The sequence below is a fragment of the Haliotis rubra genome, unplaced genomic scaffold, assembly GCF_003918875.1.
Source record: "Haliotis rubra isolate DU_JTF1 unplaced genomic scaffold, ASM391887v1 Scf15, whole genome shotgun sequence".
NCBI lineage: Eukaryota > Metazoa > Mollusca > Gastropoda > Lepetellida > Haliotidae > Haliotis > Haliotis rubra.
In genome coordinates this window covers 1,108,426-1,127,458 of record NW_025765447.1, presented here as the reverse complement: position 1 = coordinate 1,127,458, position 19,033 = coordinate 1,108,426, and the positions used below count along the sequence as shown (strand labels likewise).

Below are 19,033 nucleotides of genomic sequence, written 5' to 3'. Positions count from 1 at the left end.
GCATTACAATAGGACGTTTGTTTGACATTGCAACTGGAAGTTTGTCTGACATTGCAATAAGACGTTTGTTTGACGTTACAATTGGACGTTTGTTTGACATTACAACTGGACGTTTGTCTGACATTGCAATAGGACGTTTGTTTGACATTACAACTGGACGTTTGTCGGATGTTACAATTGGACGTTTGTTTGACATTGCAATAGGACGCTTGTTTGACATTACAACTGGACGCTTGTCGAATGTTACAATTGGACTTTTGTTTGACATTACAACTGGACGTTTGTCGGATGTTACAATTGAACGTTTGTTTGACATTGCAATAGGACGCTTGTTTGACATTACAACTTGACGTTTGTCGGATGTTACAATTGGACGTTTGTTTGACATTGCAATAGGACGTTTGTTTGACATTACAACTGGACGTTTGTCGGATGTTACAATTGGACGCTTGTTTGACATTGCAATAGGACGTTTGTTTGACATTACAACTGGACGTTTGTCTGACATTGCAATAGGACGTTTGTTTGACATTACAACTGGACGTTTGTCGGATGTTACAATTGGACGTTTGTTTGACATTGCAATAGGACGCTTGTTTGACATTACAACTGGACGTTTGTCGAATGTTACAATTGGACGTTTGTTTGACATTACAACTGGACGTTTGTCGGATGTTACAATTGGACGTTTGTTTGACATTGCAATAGGACGCTTGTTTGACATTACAACAGGACGTTTGTCGGATGTTACAATTGGACGTTTGTTTGACATTGCAATAGGACGCTTGTTTGACATTACAACAGGACGTTTGTCGTATGTTACAATTGGACGTTTGTCTGGCATTGCAATAGGACGTTTGTTTGACATTACAACTGGACGTTTGTCGGATGTTACAATTGGACGTTTGTTTGACATTGCAATAGGACGCTTGTTTGACATTACAACAGGACGTTTGTCGGATGTTACAACTGGACGTTTGTTTGCCATTGCAATAGGACGCTTGTTTGACGTTACAACAGGACGTTTGTCGGATGTTACAATAGGACGTTTGTTTGCCATTGCAATAGGACGCTTGTTTGACATTACAACTGGACGTTTGTCGGATGTTGCAATAGGACGCTTGTTTGACATTACAATTGGACGTTTGTCTGACATTACGCTTGGACGTTTGTCGGACATTACAATTGGACGTTTGTCGGATGTTACAATTGTACGTTTGTCGGACATTATAATAGTACGTTTGTCTGAGTTTACAATAGGGCGTTTGTCTGACTTTACAATTGGACAGTCATCTCAGATTGATTTTGAAGTATTTTAAAGGGGCACTGATCTCTGGCAGTTCTGCGGAGTGTGTGGTCTGTTTCGCAGTCAGTGAACCATATATTTAGTAGTCCGACCAGCCCTTTCTGCTATGCAAAATGACACAACTCAACTGATTATTCCCCTCGTCATTTGCGTATTACATAGCATTTACAGTCGCAGATTCAAACCTATTTCATATGCCAGTCATATGTTGAAAATATACCCCAGGCACGAGAAATGGCAAGCTGTGTGGTTCTACCACAAGTTATACCCGTTATAAATCCATTAAGTGAATTGACCCGTGAAGATCCTGGGTAGAATAGGTCTTCAGCAACCCATGTGCTTGCCATAAAAGGCGACTATGCTTGTCGTAAGAGGCGACTAACGGGATCGGGTGGTCAGTTTCGCTGACTTGGTTGACACATGTCATCGGTTCCCAATTGCGCAGATCGATGCTCATGTCGTTGATCACTGGATGTCTGGTCCAGACTCGATTATTTACAGACCGCCGCCATATAGCTGGGATATTGCTGAGTGCGGCGTAAAACTAAACTCACTCACTCACTCACTCACTCATTAAGTGAATTGTATGAAGCGAATGATAACAAGCACAGAGGTGTCGGGAAACATGGAATACAACAAGGTGGTAATATTCGTACTATATCTATTTAGTAGTCTAACAGATAACAGTCGTTGCTGCTTTTAGTATGTGAACTTCATTCTTGCAGAATAAAAAGTCCCAGTATTTGCTGAAAGTCAAAGTTTTGTTTTGCTTGTTGTTTAACGCTGCACTCAGCAATATTCCAGCTGTATGGTGGCGGTCTGTAAATACTCGAGTCTAGACCAGACAATCCAGTGATCAAAAGCATGAGCATCGATCTACGCTATTGGGATACGGTGACATGTGTCAACCAAGTCCGCGAACAAGCATGGGTTGTTGAAGACCAAATATAACCCGGATCTTCACAGGTGTATACTAAAATACAGAAATGCACATACAAATTTACGTTAGTAATGTGTTTTTATTACGGCCAGCCCAAATAGAGTTCTACAAGGGGTGTACAGAAACTAGTATCACTCATAAGCCACTAAATATTTCTTCATGCAACTTTAGCCATACGCTAATTGATGCATTGTGCTACTGAGGAATATTTCTTGTGTTTCCAAGACAACGAGTTGGACGTCAAACAATTTCAGAACATAACACGCACAATTTTTCTCAATTGGTTTTTGTGCATCAAGCAATTACCTAACCGGTACGTTTTGCTACTGAGGCGGTATATTTTCACTTTGCGTTAACAGGTTGGACTAAGTTCCAAATGAGCTCTTCGTTGTACACCTATTGTCAGCCTGGTTCCCTGGGTCTGTTGCGCCTGCGCTACGCTCCGAGCGTAGCGCAGGCGCAACAGACCCAGGGAACCAGGCTGACCTATTGTCATCTGTCAACATGTCAGCTGTACTCATAAACCTGTTTGTCATTAGAGACATGAAATTGTTTGATAGTATACAATTACCCTTCAACAGTTTCAGGGAGTTTCATTTACGACCTCAAATAAATCAAATGTTTACATTTAATACTGAAGGTCTATCGCCGCGGCGCGATTAAATTTCAAGATCTGAAACACAGTAATAGGAAACAAATCAACCTCTGTCATCTTATCATCCACCCCATCCGAAATCCAAAAATGCTACCCCTGTGAAGATACATTTTAAAAAATGTAAACTATGATCATCAAGCTACATGTATTTCCAAATGATGGCACCTGATATATTTCACCGTTCATTTTGTATGTTTGCTTTGGCCGGAGAAATGAATTAACAAGCGCGCATTGTGACAGCCAAATATTCACATATCTCGAGTTACCAGTAAGCGTTCAGAAATGCGTGTAGATATTGCATCAAATCTGAAATTACAGACGGTAGCCCAGTCTCTTGTCACGCTCACTTGCCTTAACGGCAACTGTAAGGCAGCCAGGTAGAACCCAGACCGTGTGCCGCTTTAAATTATTTTTTAATAGTAAAATTAAATATTGAAGATATCTCAATATAGTTTTAGATATCCCAACACAATAGGAGATAAATGAAACTAAATAGTGAGATATCTGGAACCGAGTTCGATATTTGAAGTTTGATAGGTTCATAGGTCTATAAACTCATTTTTATATTAAATAAATTATTTTTAAATAAAAGCACCAACAATATGAACTTCACAGACTGCTTATTTCATCAGTAACATGAATGAATGGTGACAATGATACGGACTCTGTGACATCGTTCAACGTCGTACTGCATCAACAGCACCATGCAGGCTATTATCAGGAACCAGTGGCAGTAGACCGGCTCTATATTTGAAGGTTCATGATCGTTTATGGCAGAAATACGAAATTTTTAAAAAAATGGAAAGAAACAAGAAGCCAAAGTCAAGTCAAAGTCCAGAGCCATAAGATCACTTTCAGTTGATATGATGGGAAAGGTAATGTGATATTTTATAGCATATTATATTTTTAAAATGCAGAAACTTGAGTTTGTTCCAGCGTTCCAGCTTCTGGGAACACGTAACATTCTGATATTTGTTCATAGCATTGTCACTTCAAGCACCCAATTGCGCAGATCGATGCTAATGATGTTGACCACTTACGATGGAGATTATCGAGGATGACTCCGATCAAACGTGATGATTCAAGGGAATTCCCCTGGTTTTCAACGAGGTACGTTCTTACTGCTCCAAAACTACCATTGCGCTGGCTAATTAATTAGCCCGGCTAGAATTTTGTTTCCCTTTAGTCACTGGGCTGCCCTATCCCCGATCGATCATTTACAAACCCTTGTGAAATAGCTTGAACTTCACACGGAACATTCATTTATTCACACGGTTTCAAGAAAACAAACCCAAGAAAATATAGCCCACCCATAATAACTTAACGGTATCCATGTGTGACGTAATGAACAATGGATGGCGTAATACTGCAGTAGCATAAACAGTAGCGGAGTATGATGTCACATTGATTCAACAGAACAATGATATCTGAGATTACACAATGGTATCTGAGCGTCACCTAATATCAACCCGCACATACTCCAGCACAGCGATAAGTTATCACAGGACACTGGATAGGAGAGTGTAGCCGGCAATATTAAATTTCCGTACTATACTTTCATTACGGTGTCGCAGCCAAAGCTGATAATGAACGGAAGCTATGCACTCACGTTTTTTTCAGGAATTTCCTGGCTATTACACTATCTATTCGTGACCTTTGAGTTGTCCTGATTTTAGTTACTTCCGGTTACTGTATTCAGTAAATATTGACACTATATCACAGTAGCGAAGCTGCATGTAAGTTAATTTTGTTGTTCTTTTGTCAGTGATTCTGGTTAAAGTACAAGTTTACATTAATATTTAACCAACGTTATAAGCATGTATCGTCTTCGTGACAGATATTTTGCATGGTTCATTTCGTAATCTACACATTTGACGTGTTGTTCATAATTCGATCAGTTTCCGAGCGAGAACCTGTGGCTGTGCACAAGTGACAGGTCACGTGGGCATGGTTTGACTTGAAGTGTGCATCCTCATTACCGGTTGTAATATTCAACAGCTTCACTTAGTATTCATTAATGTCTTAAATATTACAGTGATACTCAATATTTTTAGATTGACTAGACATAACATTGTGATTAATTGAGTTAATTGTCACGATGATGACATTTACAAATGCTGAAGTATCACACATTTTGAAGTGTCTCATTTTCTTGTATTTTATGCATTCATGCATTGTAATTTTGTTGCTTTACTATGGTATTGAACTCACTGAATCATCTCAGTTAGGGGCAAAGTGATATATATTAGGCAGTATTATGTATGTGTATTCAGATTTGAAAGTATTCATTGTTGAGTGTTACAGTGTATTAAATGCTCATGAACATTATTAGATTTGCGTTTTTAAAAAAATTCATTCAACAGGTCCCTAACCCTAACCCTAAACCCTCAGCCCTAACTCCTCAGCCCTAACTCTAACCCTAATCCCTTGAAATAATCCTAATAAATAGAATGCATTGACCCAACCACCGGACATGTACCTACTATATTGCATTAGGTCCCCAACCCCAACCCTAACCCTAAACCCTAGACCCTAGCCCTAACCCTAACCCTAACCCTAACCCCTTGAATTAATCCTAATAAATAGAATGCATTGACCGAACGGGCACAAACATGACTGACGTGTCTAGTGTAATGCATTATTACTGCTTCAAAAAATAAAATACTAATAAACCACTTTTTTATGAAATGGTGCAAATTACTGAATGACAAAAATATATATGTAAATTTAAAAAATACAAAATACACAAAACATAACACCTCAGCATCGTTGGGCTTATGCAATGACATAGCTCGTAGAGATGAAACACCAGTGAGCGGAGCTTATACGCACTCGTGCTAGACAACCGTGTTGCCATGCAGGGGTCATAGGGCATTGTTTCGAGAACGTGCTTTCGAACAAAATCACATTACATTACGTAAAAGGGTATTATGACGTATTTTTAAAGTTTGTGGTGCTGTATTCTAAAGGTAAGCCGTAAATTTTTATGCGTATAGGATGCAGGAATTCGCATCCTGTAAATCCCTGGGGGTTGGGATAGCCTTGCTTGTAACGCACAAATCCTGAGGTTTAATTCCCCAGTGTGTGATAATTTTGCTGGAATTTTGGGAATGCAACAAACATTGCTATTTTCCCTGAGACATCAACTGAATATGTAATGATGATAATTATGTCATCAATATCGTTTAGAATTTCAGTTTAGATTAGGTCGACAACAGTGTTTTCTATTTTTTCCAACAATGAACATGCATATTTTGTTAGGATGGTTATAATTGGTGCTCATGATATTAATCACTGGTTTGTCCAGTCAAGGTCATATTACATACGAACTGCTGTTGGGGTCATACAGTTGGAATATGCTTGAGTGTGATGTTGAACAAAGCCCCCCAAAAGCAGTGTAAACCATACATAGTTCATCAAGTCTGAGACTGACACAGAAATGACATATACAAGGTGACATAGATATAATTTTCAGGCCCATCTAGTCATATTTGTTTCCAATCATTTTGACAGCGTTTTGTGTAATTAACACATTCTACTAATTCCATGGGTTGTCTAGTCCAGAATCAATTATTTACAGACCGCCACCATATAGCGGGAATATTGCTGAGTGCGGCGTAAAAGTAAACTCACTCACTCACTAATTCCACTATGAAGGAAATATGTGTATGATCCATCAGGTAGGTTTTGTAAAAGAGGATTAGCATGTGTTAAGTATTTAGTCATCTTTACCATGTTTACTGATAATTTTGATTATTGGTGATACATGATCATCCATGTATTTAATCATCTTCAGCCATATTCATTTTAACATAAAAGAGACAAACAAATATAATAAAATAATCATGTGACAACATTGAATTCTTAATTGAAAACATTTATTTACATTGCTTGTTTTCAGACATGATTTAAGTCTGTTACCAAGGTGACCTCTTTTAACTTATAATGAGCATTTATCAAACTTTTACATTTTCAGATGGCAGTGATGATGATGGTGATGATGATCCAGTAGACCATCTGCATGTTTGATTTATGTAATTTAAATGTGTTGGCGTGACCAGCATAGTCAGTTGTGTAATAATGTCTATCTATTTTCAGATTTAACATATATATTCATATTTTTAAATATTTCAGATACGGTTCACAATGCAATACATTGGTTTAGAGCTCCTGTATTGCAGTACATATGATAACATTGCAAGTTATATTGATGTAAAAACAGGGTGGTGGGGTAGCCTAGTGATTAAAGCATCCGCTCGTCAAGCCGAAGACACGAGTTCGATTCCCCACATGGGTACAGTGTGAAGCCCATTTCAGGTGTCCCCTGCTGTGATATTGCTGGAATATTGCTAAAAACAGAATAAAACCATAACCAGTCATTCACTTACTGCATCCCACTGTTGTAAATTAATTGAGGCTGAGCTGGTATAAATCTTGTAAATGTAAACCCTTGATAGAAATTGGGACAAAGTGTATTCTATAATATTCTATAATGCCGAATCGTGATGCTGTATTAATTGATCTTGGTAATACTTCAATACTGTAATGTTGCCTGGATGTGCGCTCTATCTGCAGCAGCTGTCGACAGCTGTGAGAGTGATTGGCATTGTGTGTCTGTTTCAATATGTGGGGCTTTTGAGTGTCAATGATCATGATGATATTCTCAACACAGCATGACAATAACACAATGAGGGCGTGGCACTCTCTCACAGCCATTAATTTGCTGGTGTCAGAGATGAGAATTCTGTAATGAATAGCTGATGCAGTATTTTTCTTGCTGATGCAACAATATTGATGTTAGATTCATCCTGTGTTAATAAATACCAATATACCTAGGTTTTACTTAGCTTTGAGAAATTGACACTCACTCACACTCACACACTCACTCACCCGCCCACCCACCCACTCACTTACAGTATTGACATCTCTCTGGCTTATGACAGTATTGACATCACACTGGCAGTATTGACATCACACTGGCAGTATTGACATCACACTGACAGTATTGACATCACACTGACAGTATTGACATCACACTGGCAGTATTGACATCACACTGGCAGTATTGACATCACACTGACAGTATTGAAATCACACTGGCAGTATTGACATCACACTGGCAGTATTGAAATCACACTGACAGTATTGACATCACACTGGCAGTATTGACATCACACTGGCAGTATTGACATCACACTGGCGGTATCAGTATTGACATAACACTGGCAGTATTGACATTGACATCACACTGACGGTATTGAAATAACACTGGCAGTATTGAAATCACACTGACAGTATTTACATCACACTGACAGTATTGAAATCACACTGGCAGTATTGACATCATACTGACAGTATTGATATCTCACTGACAGTATTGACATCACACTGCAGTATTGACATCATACTGACAGTATTGATATCACACTGACAGTATTGACATCACACCAACAGTATTGACATCACAATGGCAGTATTGACATCACACTGAATTGGCAGTATTGACATCACAATGGCATGACATCACACTGGTATTGACATCACAATGGCAGTATTGACATCACACTGACGGTGTTGACATCACACTGGCAGTATCGATCTTACACAGTTAGGACTGAGTTCATAATGGCAGTAACTAGTTATTTTGACTTCACTATGGCAGTATGAACCTCAGACTAACAGTATGATTTGTGAATATAATAATATGAACATAAATTTGTATATCTGATTGGGAAAAATATTTTACTTACCTGAGATGGCTTTTCATGTCAGTCAAGCTATGCTGCAAATCAGTCACGCTATTGGTCTGTGTGAAATTCTATCTGGACCTTTTCATCACCAGTCATTGTAAGTAACCGGTGGCAGATGTGGCAGCCATAGTAAATGGGCATGGTGACATTGGTGTACATCGGCACAGTGTCCCTGGGCGGTCATACTGGTGCATGGCCCTGTTAATATACTGCTGAAGTTTGCTCAAGTACCACTGTCATGTCGGTATGGAGAAAACTACCTTAACTGGTACTACGGTGGAAAGCCCATATATATGTAGGTATTTTTCAGGAATACTAACAGTATCCTGGTCATTACTAGCAGTTGTATGGAAGTCAGTACTATAGTACTGACAGTTTTATAGAAGTCAGTACTCGCACTAACAGTTCTGTGGAAGTCAGTACTGGCACTAACAGTTCTGTGGAAGTCAGTACTGGCACTAACAGTTCTGTGGAAGTCAGTACTGGCACTAACAGTTCTGTGGAAGTCAGTACTCGCACTAACAGTTCTGTGGAAGTCAGTACTGGCACTAACAGTTCTGTGGAAGTCAGTACTCGCACTAACAGTTCTGTGGAAGTCAGTACTGGCACTAACAGTTCTGTGGAAGTCAGTACTTGGTACTAACAGTTCTGTGGAAGTCAGTACTCGCACTAACAGTTCTGTGGAAGTCAGTACTGGCACTAACAGTTCTGTGGAAGTCAGTACTGGCACTAACAGTTCTGTGGAAGTCAGTACTGGCACTAACAGTTCTGTGGAAGTCAGCACTAACAGTACTGTAACAGTTCTGTGGAAGGAAGTCAGTACACTAACAGTTCTGTGGAAGTCAGTACTGGCACTAACAGTTCTGTGGAAGTCAGTACTGGCACTAACAGTTCTGTGGAAGTCAGTACTGGCACTAACAGTTCTGTGGAAGTCAGTACTGGCACTAACAGTTCTGTGGAAGTCAGTACTGGCACTAACAGTTCTGTGGAAGTCAGTACTATAGCACTAACAGTTCTGTGGAAGTCAGTACTGGCACTAACAGTTCTGTGGAAGTCAGTACTGGCACTAACAGTTCTGTGGAAGTCAGTACTGGCACTAACAGTTCTGTGGGTCAGTACTGGCACTAACAGTCTGTGGAAGTCAGTACTGGCACTAACAGTTCTGTGGAAGTCAGTACTGGCACTAACAGTTCTGTGGAAGTCAGTACTCGCACTAACAGTTCTGTGGAAGTCAGTACTGGTACTAACAGTTCTGTGGAAGTCAGTACTGGCACTAACAGTTCTGTGGAAGTCAGTACTGGCACTAACAGTTCTGTGGAAGTCAGTACTGGCACTAACAGTTCTGTGGAAGTCAGTACTGGCACTAACAGTTCTGTGGAAGTCAGTACTGGCACTAACAGTTCTGTGGAAGTCAGTACTGGCACTAACAGTTCTGTGGAAGTCAGTACTGGCACTAACAGTTCTGTGGAAGTCAGTACTGGCACTAACAGTTCTGTGGAAGTCAGTACTGGCACTAACAGTTCTGTGGTAGTCAGTACTGGCACTAACAGTTCTGTGGAAGTCAGTACTGGCACTAACAGTTCTGTGGAAGTCAGTACTGGCACTAACAGTTCTGTGGAAGTCAGTACTGGCACTAACAGTTCTGTGGAAGTCAGTACTGGCACTAACAGTTCTGTGGAAGTCAGTACTGGCACTAACAGTTCTGTGGAAGTCAGTACTGGCACTAACAGTTCTGTGGTAGTCAGTAGTCTCACTGGCAACAGTTCTGTGGAAGTCAGTACTGGCACTAACAGTTCTGTGGAAGTCAGTACTGGCACTAACAGTTCTGTGGAAGTCAGTACTGGCACTAACAGTTCTGTGGAAGTCAGTACTGGCACTAACAGTTCTGTGGTAGTCAGTACTGGCACTAACAGTTCTGTGGAAGTCAGTACTGGTACTAACAGTTCTGTGGTAGTCAGTACTCTCACTAACAGTTCTGTGGAAGTCAGTACTCGCGACTAACGCAGTCTAACAGTTCTGTGGAAGTCAGTACTCGCACTAACAGTTCTGTGGAAGTCAGTACTGGCACTAACAGTTCTGTGGAAGTCAGTACTGGCACTAACAGTTCTGTGGAAGTCAGTACTGGCACTAACAGTTCTGTGGAAGTCAGTACTCGCACTAACAGTTCTGTGGAAGTCAGTACTGGCACTAACAGTTCTGTGGAAGTCAGTACTCGCACTAACAGTTCTGTGGAAGTCAGTACTATAGCACTAACAGTTCTGTGGAAGTCAGTACTGGCACTAACAGTTCTGTGGTAGTCAGTACTCGCACTAACAGTTCTGTGGAAGTCAGTACTATAGTACTGACAGTTTTATAGAAGTCAGTACTGGCACTAACAGTTCTGTGGAAGTCAGTACTCGCACTAACAGTTCTGTGGAAGTCAGTACTCGCACTAACAGTTCTGTGGAAGTCAGTACTCGCACTAACAGTTCTGTGGAAGTCAGTACTGGCACTAACAGTTCTGTGGAAGTCAGTACTCGCACTAACAGTTCTGTGGAAGTCAGTACTGGTAGTAACAGTTCTGTGGAAGTCAGTACTAGTACAACTAGATCTTTGAATGTTCGGTACAGGTACTTGCAGTTCTATGGAAGCCTGTATCAGTACTCTGGCTTTAGGTGGCCAATGAAGTGGGGCGGTGAGGTAGCCTAGCCTAGTGGTGAAAGCGTTCGTCACATGGTTCAATTCCCCACATGGGTACAATGTACGAAGCCTGTCAATATTGCTGGATATTGCTGGGGGTGCCGTAAAACTAAACTCACACTCACTCACACACACCTTGACAGAAGCTTGTATTTTCCCTGTTGGTTAGCATTGCATACAACCTCCGGTGACCAAAATAATGGTATATGTCTTACTGTGAATCATGCAGGAATCAGAAGCACTGTACGCACCACTTGATCCATAGTAACTTTGTCAATCTATGGTTGCTTGTGGCCTGGTTTAAGTTGATCTTAACTAATCTTCCTGAAAATAATTCATTTAAATATTGAACTTGTGTTGTTGTTTACTCAATTACTTTTGATAATTAACTTGTCAATATTGTCTACAATATTAAAAAGCAAGCTATTGCGATGTAGAATTTTAACTTGTTTGGTATCCAAGGTTAGAAAAGGTTCTACTGACCAATGCTTGCAGTTCAGAGTGCCGTAATGGATTTGATGGTCACCGTGACTTGATTCTGTTCATTGAGTGTTATCATACCTTAGTTGCTTATGACATGACTTAGAATATTGGCCTTCTCCTACTGTTAATTTGACTTGGGTGTTGTTAAACCAACTGTGTAAGACAAGAATATAGCAGAACAACCAGCAGGATAAGCAATTACCTGCGTGGAAACATGAATGTAGTCCCATCATTCTAAATAATAATAATAATAATGCTAATTTTTGCGCCTAGAATCAAACACGATGTTTCTCTCATAGTATGAGACCCAGGTCACAAATGTTGGTGTCTCCACCGGGATTCGAACAGGGGCCTTTGGCGTGAGAGGCCAGCAAGCTAACCACTACACCACCGTGCTCCAGGGATCATCCCGTTACCATGGCTACCATTAGTAAATAGGACAGCTGAATGTAGTCTCCTTATTACCTATCTGGAAATACAAGTCATGCCAAATACTAATAAAAATGGTGATCTACACAAAGTTGATGTTTTCTCTTATTTCCTCCAGAACTGTCTGCGATCTATTTATATCTTATCCCCGTGTTTCCGCCTTAATCTGCTCATGTTTAAGCCTTGATCTGCTCATGTTTCAGCCTTGATCTGCTCATATTTCAGCCTTGATCTGCTCATGTTTCAGCCTTGATCTGCTCATATTTCAGCCTTGATCTGCTCATATTTCAGCCTTGATCTGCTCATGTTTCAGCCTTGATCTGCTCATGTTTCAGCCTTGATCTGCTCATGATTTCAGCCTTGATCTGCTCATATTTCAGCCTTGATCTGCTTCAGCCCCTATTTCAGCCATCTTCTTGATGTTTCAGCCTTGATCTGCTCATATTTCAGCCTTGATCTGTTTCAGCCTTGATCTTCTCTGCACATATTTCAGCCTTGATCTGTTTCAGCCTTGATCTGCTCATATTTCTTGATGTTTCAGCCTTGATCTGCTCATGTTTCAGCCTTGATCTGCCTCATATTTCAGCCTTGATCTTCAGCCTTGATCTGCTCATGTTTCAGCCTTGATCTGCTCATGATCTGCTCATGTTTCAGCCTTGATCTCAGCCTTGATCTGCTCATGTTTCAGCCTTGATCTGATCTTCTGCTCATGTTTCAGCCTTGATCTGCTCATATTTCAGCCTTGATCTGCTCATATTTCAGCCTTGATCTGCTCATGTTTCAGCCTTGATCTGCTCATGTTTCAGCCTTGATCTGCTCATGTTTCAGCCTTGATCTGCTCATGTTTCAGCCTTGATCTTCTCATATTTCAGCCTTGATCTGCTCATATTTCAGCCTTGATCTGCTCATATTTCAGCCTTGATCTGCTCATGTTTCAGCCTTGATCTGCTCATATTTCTCTTGATGTTTCAGCCTTGATCTGATCTGCTCATGTTTCAGCCTTGATCTGCTCATGTTTCAGCCTTGATCAGCCTGATCTGCTCATGTTTCAGCCTTGATCTGCTCATGTTTCAGCCTTGATCTGCTCATTTCAGCCTTGATCTGCTCATGTTTCAGCCTTGATCTGCTCATATTTCAGCCTTGATCTTCAACATATTTTCAGCCTTGTTTCAGCCTTGATCTGCTCATGTTTCAGCCTTGATCTGCTCATATTTCAGCCTTGATCTCTCTTGTTTCAGCCTTGATCTGCTCAGTTTCAGCCTTGATCTGCACATGTTTCTCTTGTTTCAGCCTTGAGCCTTGATCTGCTCATGTTTCAGCCTTGATCTCATATTTCAGCCTTGATCTGCTCATGTTTCAGCCTTGATCTGCTCATATTTCTTGATCTGCTCATATCAGCCTTGATTCAGCCTTGATCTGCCTTGATGCTCATATTTCAGCCTTGATCTGCTCATATTTCAGCCTTGATCAGCCTGATCTGCTCATGTTTCAGCCTTGATCAGCCTTGATCTCTTGATTTCAGCCTTGATCTGCACTCATGTTTCAGCCTTGATCTGCTCATGTTTCAGCCTTGATCTGCTCATGTTTCAGCCTTGATCTGCTCATGTTTCAGCCTTGATCTGCTCATATTTCAGCCTTGATCTGCTCATGTTTCAGCCTTGATCTGCTCATGTTTCAGCCTTGATCTGCTCATATTTCAGCCATGATCTGCTCATATTTCAGCTTTATCTTTTCATGTTTCAGCCTTGATCTGTTCATGTTTCAGCTAGTTGTGTTCTGATTAATTGAAATAATCGAAGATTGGTTGCAGTGACCAAACGACCAAGCAATCGATCACGTTTTCTCATAATCGAACACAAACGATTTTGTCACTACTGTTTTAGTGTTTGAAACACTTGACGATGGAACATATCTCAGAAGTTGTCAGGGCCTGAAAACATGTTTAATTCTTTAATAGAAAACTCACTTCACTTACTGAAAAGTCATGACTTCATATTTCTTTAAGACTCCAGGAAGTCTATGTTCATGACATATTAGTCATCACTTTAAAGTAGCAGGTTGCATAATTTTACATTGGATGTGAAGTTTGCAAATGAAATTTGAGCAGTTTCTATATAAACAAAACAGAGAACCACGTTATACTTATCTGCAATAACAACTTGAATAGGAAAATCTGCAAAATGACGCTAACCAATTTTTTTATGCTTGCTCTCTGGTAATGAACTAGTCATCAATTGTGAGATTTCAACCAATTCCCAACACTAGTTTCAGCCTTGATGTGTTCATGCTTCAGCCTTGATGTGCTCATGCTTCAGCCTCAATCTGTTTCAGTAAGGATCTGCTTATGTTTCATCAATGATCTGCTTGTGTTTCAGCGATGATGTCTGGGGAGGGAGGAGGGGACGCCCATGTGGCAGAAGAGGACACACAAAGCAGCTACCACAGTCAGGAACAGACCGTCTTCCTAATTGACAACATGCAGAAGCTCCGTCTCGACTCCAGCTACACAGACATTGTGATCAGCATCGAAGGTTGCAAGTTTCCCTGCCACAAGATCGTCCTTGCTGCGGGGTCCCCTTACTTCAAGTCCATGTTCTCATCCGGGATGGAGGAGAGCTTCAAGGATGTCATTGACATCAAACAGATAGATGCATCCGTGTTTGAGCACGTGCTTCACTTCATCTACACAGGTAATGTGAGCATGACGGGCACAATTGTCCAGGAACTGTTCAGTCAGGCACATCTGTTTCAGGTTCTGACGCTAGTGGAGCTCTGTGTCCAATATTTCCAGCAGAACATGAACGATGGGAATTGTCTCGCTGCAATGACCCTGGCTGACATCCATGCTCACAAGCCCCTTTACAACTTTGCAAAGAAGTTTGCCTGTGAACATTTCCCAGCAGTGTTTTTGGATGATGATTTTTCCAAATTGTCTATGGACTGTATTGTAGATCTGTTGCGAGACAGACGTCTGAATTGTACGTCTGAGGAGCAGGTGTTTGACGCTGCAGTCAAGTGGTTGGAATCTGATTCAGAGAGGAGACTCAGCTACAAGTTCCAGGTCCTTGAATGTGTAAAGTTTCCACTGATCAGCCAGAGTTACTTGATGGACGTTGTTGTGAAGACTGGTCATCTGTCAGACGAAGACAAGGGCAAGGAGTTGCTGGAGGAGGCTGTGCTGTATCATACTGTCCCTTCACGTCGTCATATGCTCCCGTCATACCAGATCACACCTCGGTATTCCTTTCAATACTTTGAGAGTGCCATCCTACTTGGCGGACGGCTGATGGATGGCTTAAGTAATGATGTTGAATATTACAGGTCAGACACAAAAGAATTCTGTTCGCTTAAAGCTCTTCCCTTCAAAAAGAGAAATGAATTTGCTGCTTGTGCTATAGGGGATGAAATTTATGTGTCAGGTGGTCTGCGAAGCTCGGGAATTCTGGAAGTATGATCCAACTTTTGAAACATGGCTACGAGGTGCCAACATGCTGCATGCTCGGAGGCGCCATGCGATGTCTGCAGTGGATGACCTCATCTGTGTTCTGGGAGGATTTGATGAGGACAGCGTTTTGGCGTCTATCGAGATGTGGGACAAGAAATCAAACAAATGGGAGGAAGGAGGTCACCTGATCACAGGTGTAGAAAACATGGGCTTCGTTATCGTACGGCAAGAAGATTTATTTATTTGGCGGCAAGAACAATGAGGAGATGGTTACCAACACAGTCCAGTGTTACGACACTGTCACTAAGACGTGCAGTGTCCTTCAGAAAGGCCTGCCAGCTAACGACATGTGTCTCACAGCCTGTTTGCTTAACAACCAGATCTATGTGGTTGGATTGGAAGGTGTGTTCCGATACTCCCCTGCGTCAGACACCTGGGACATTCTCCCAGACATGAGTTACCCCAGAGACTTCGTCAGTCTGTGTGTCCTGGATGAAAAGCTTTATGCCTTTGGAGGTCGGCGTCGAGGCGCGAAAGACAACTTGTATTCGGATGTGATTGAGTATTATGACCCTGAGAGCACCCGATGGTTTACTTCTGGGAATATCCCTGTGCCTATGTATTCTTATGGTTGTGTCAGGGTATTCCTGTGTCAACAGAGGCGGGAGCGTACCCAGAGCCAGACTGAGAGGGTGCCGCACCCACCATGTTAGGGGTGTCACAGCATCCAACCCTGTAGATATGTTTCTGCAAACAACCTTGTTAGGTGTGAGTCTTGGCATCCAGCCAACTAGATATATGTCTCAATACTTCTCATTTGTTATCGATCTTATTTCCTACAATTGTACAGAAACGTGGTTTGGTTGATATTATCTCAACAGAAAACTCAGAGTTGTCAGTCAATGAATGTTATGAATATCCTTATGGAAATTCTCCGGGACTCACAGTTCGATTAACATTCAGTAACACCTGAATCCATTCCTCTACTTCTCGCAATTTCTGATTATTAACCCTTGATTTTCAGTAACCAATGAATCATTTGTCAAGATAAGACTATTAGAAGCGTGTAAACTAGTTAACATGAAGACCTCGCTTCTATCAAAACAACCTTTTAGATGTTTGTATCATTTGGCTGCCATGTTGTTGAGATAACCAACCCAACACTGAGGCTGATTTCTGTTCGGACTGTTAGTCTGAGTAGTGTACGAATTTGCAAAACTGAAATCAAGGGGTAATGTGGGGGGGGTCATTCTCTTCCCACAGAGGTTACTTGTCATATCTTCCTATGAACCTCTGTTCTAATACGGCCATATTTCCCGGTTCTTGTAAAATTCCCTTGCGGCAAAAAACTGCAACACAAATGATCTCCCTTCTCTCTATCCAGTCAGAACACGTGCTACATCAACTTAGATCCAGGGGCGGTGGGGTAGCCTAGTGGTTAAAGCGTTGGCTCGTCACGCCGAAGACCCGGGTTCGTTTCCCCACATGGGTACAATGTGTGAAGACCATTTCTGGTGCCCCCCGCCGTAATATTGCTGGAATATTGCTAAAAGCGGCGTAAAACTAAACTCAGTCAGTCAGTCAGTCAGACTTAGATCCAACTTGACTAATGCAAACAAAATGGGGCCACAAACATCTTACTTCTCTGCCGGGGACTTGTGGCACACAAGACATTTGATGGCAAGATTGTTCGTTGTCACCGAGGGCGACAGAGACGCCATTGATCTGCCATTACATGACTGAGTTCTGTTTAGAAGAAATGTTTGCGCATCGCGCAGGAGAAGAGGTTCTAGTTTTCCCGAAGCATACAGAAATTACCGAGTCTGGGCGAATGATCACGTTTGAAACAACGTCGCTGATTCCACAACTAAATCTGATTGCAACCAATCACGAATCCTGAACACTCACACCATGAAAGGGCTGTATTAGAACAGAGGTTCGTAGGAAGATATGACAAGTAACCTCTGTGGAAAGACTGACTGACTGACTGAGGTTGGTTTTACGCCGCTTTTAGCAATATTCCAGCAACATCACGTCGGGGGACACCAGAAATGGGCTTCACATCTGTGGAAAGAGAATAGTGGGGGTGGTAATTTCAGCTGGCAGGAACCATGGGAATGGAAGGAGGGGGTTAGTGTAGAGTCCAGAGTGCCATTTTACAAAACAACCTAAGCGTTAAGACTATGTTAAGGTATGTGAGTTACGGTCACCTTAGAGCTAAGACCGCTTTGTACAACAGCATCCTTGCTGTATCACAATGTTGAAATTAATTATTAGAGAACACGAACACCATTTTTATGAAATTGATGTGTAGCTGTACAGATAACTTTTGTTCAAAACCCTTCATGTGATAGATGCACCACTGTATTTAATTTAATGATATTATTAATCACTTTACTGTTTTTTAGTGCATGCTATTGTCAGCAGTCATCACAGCATTTCAGTGGAACGTGTTACCATGGTTACTATTGTGTTAGATTTATTGATATCATGATTGCTTGAATGTATTATAGTGTCTGCTGTTGTCAGCAGTCATCAGACCATTTGAGTGGAATATGTTACCATGGTTACTTTAACCTCCATTATCATGGTTATTCCACTGCTCAGATTAAGGCTATGTGGAAACGGTCACTGCACAGTCCATCTCACTATAAAGAAGAACTGAGTCTGACCAAATGAAGATAGAATTCTTTTGTTATGTACAGCTGCCCTGTTGTGTGAGGTAAGACAATTTGTATGCAGAGTTACCTCCCTTGGGCATGCCAGAAACCTGTAAATCATGGTTCAAATCCCAGTTCTCTCTGATTACATTTCCAGGATTGTCAGGAACATGATTCTACTTGTGGGGTTTTATATTTGGGAGTTGATGGATTGTATACAATGTACAGAGAAAGGTCTGAGGTTTCTGGATAAGACTGATGAGGTTTGACCTAGGAACGATGGTACAGTCAAAACCATTGTGTTGAACTTAAAGTTGTGCATGTTGTAGGTAAAAGCTTTGACCCTGCATATTCCATATATATTTGTCATCCCCTCGCGTTGAGTTGAACCTCAGATAACTCAACTGTGACATGACAGTGTTTGATACACTGACAACTAGTCTCTGAAATGAACATATTTTACAGAAATAAAAGTTCACAGTAAAAAAAATAACATATAATGAAAAGGAGCCCTGAAGCTTTCGTCATGAAGCTGTGGAAATCTAGACTTGCCACATTTTCTAGACTTGCGTGGGCTTTCTATTATATATTTACTTGTATGACTAAACATCCATTCACATTTCATGCCACAGAGACTCATAACATTGTTGGGTTCAACTTGGATACATGTCTCAGCTGATGGGTTG

The 19,033-nt window shown here is 41.2% G+C and overlaps 1 protein-coding gene across 1 annotated transcript; it reads left to right on the top strand.

Annotated features, from left to right (window-relative positions):
* Nucleotides 1-4,579: 4,579 nt before the first annotated feature.
* LOC124270097 (kelch-like protein 24) lies at nt 4,580-17,096 on the top strand. Its single transcript, XM_046705116.1, is given in 4 exon segments — nt 4,580-4,637; nt 14,618-15,678; nt 15,680-15,904; nt 15,906-17,096. Coding segments are annotated over 3 exon segments (1,779 nt in total). The 5' UTR covers nt 4,580-4,637; nt 14,618-14,619; the 3' UTR covers nt 16,401-17,096.
* Nucleotides 17,097-19,033: the final 1,937 nt, after the last annotated feature.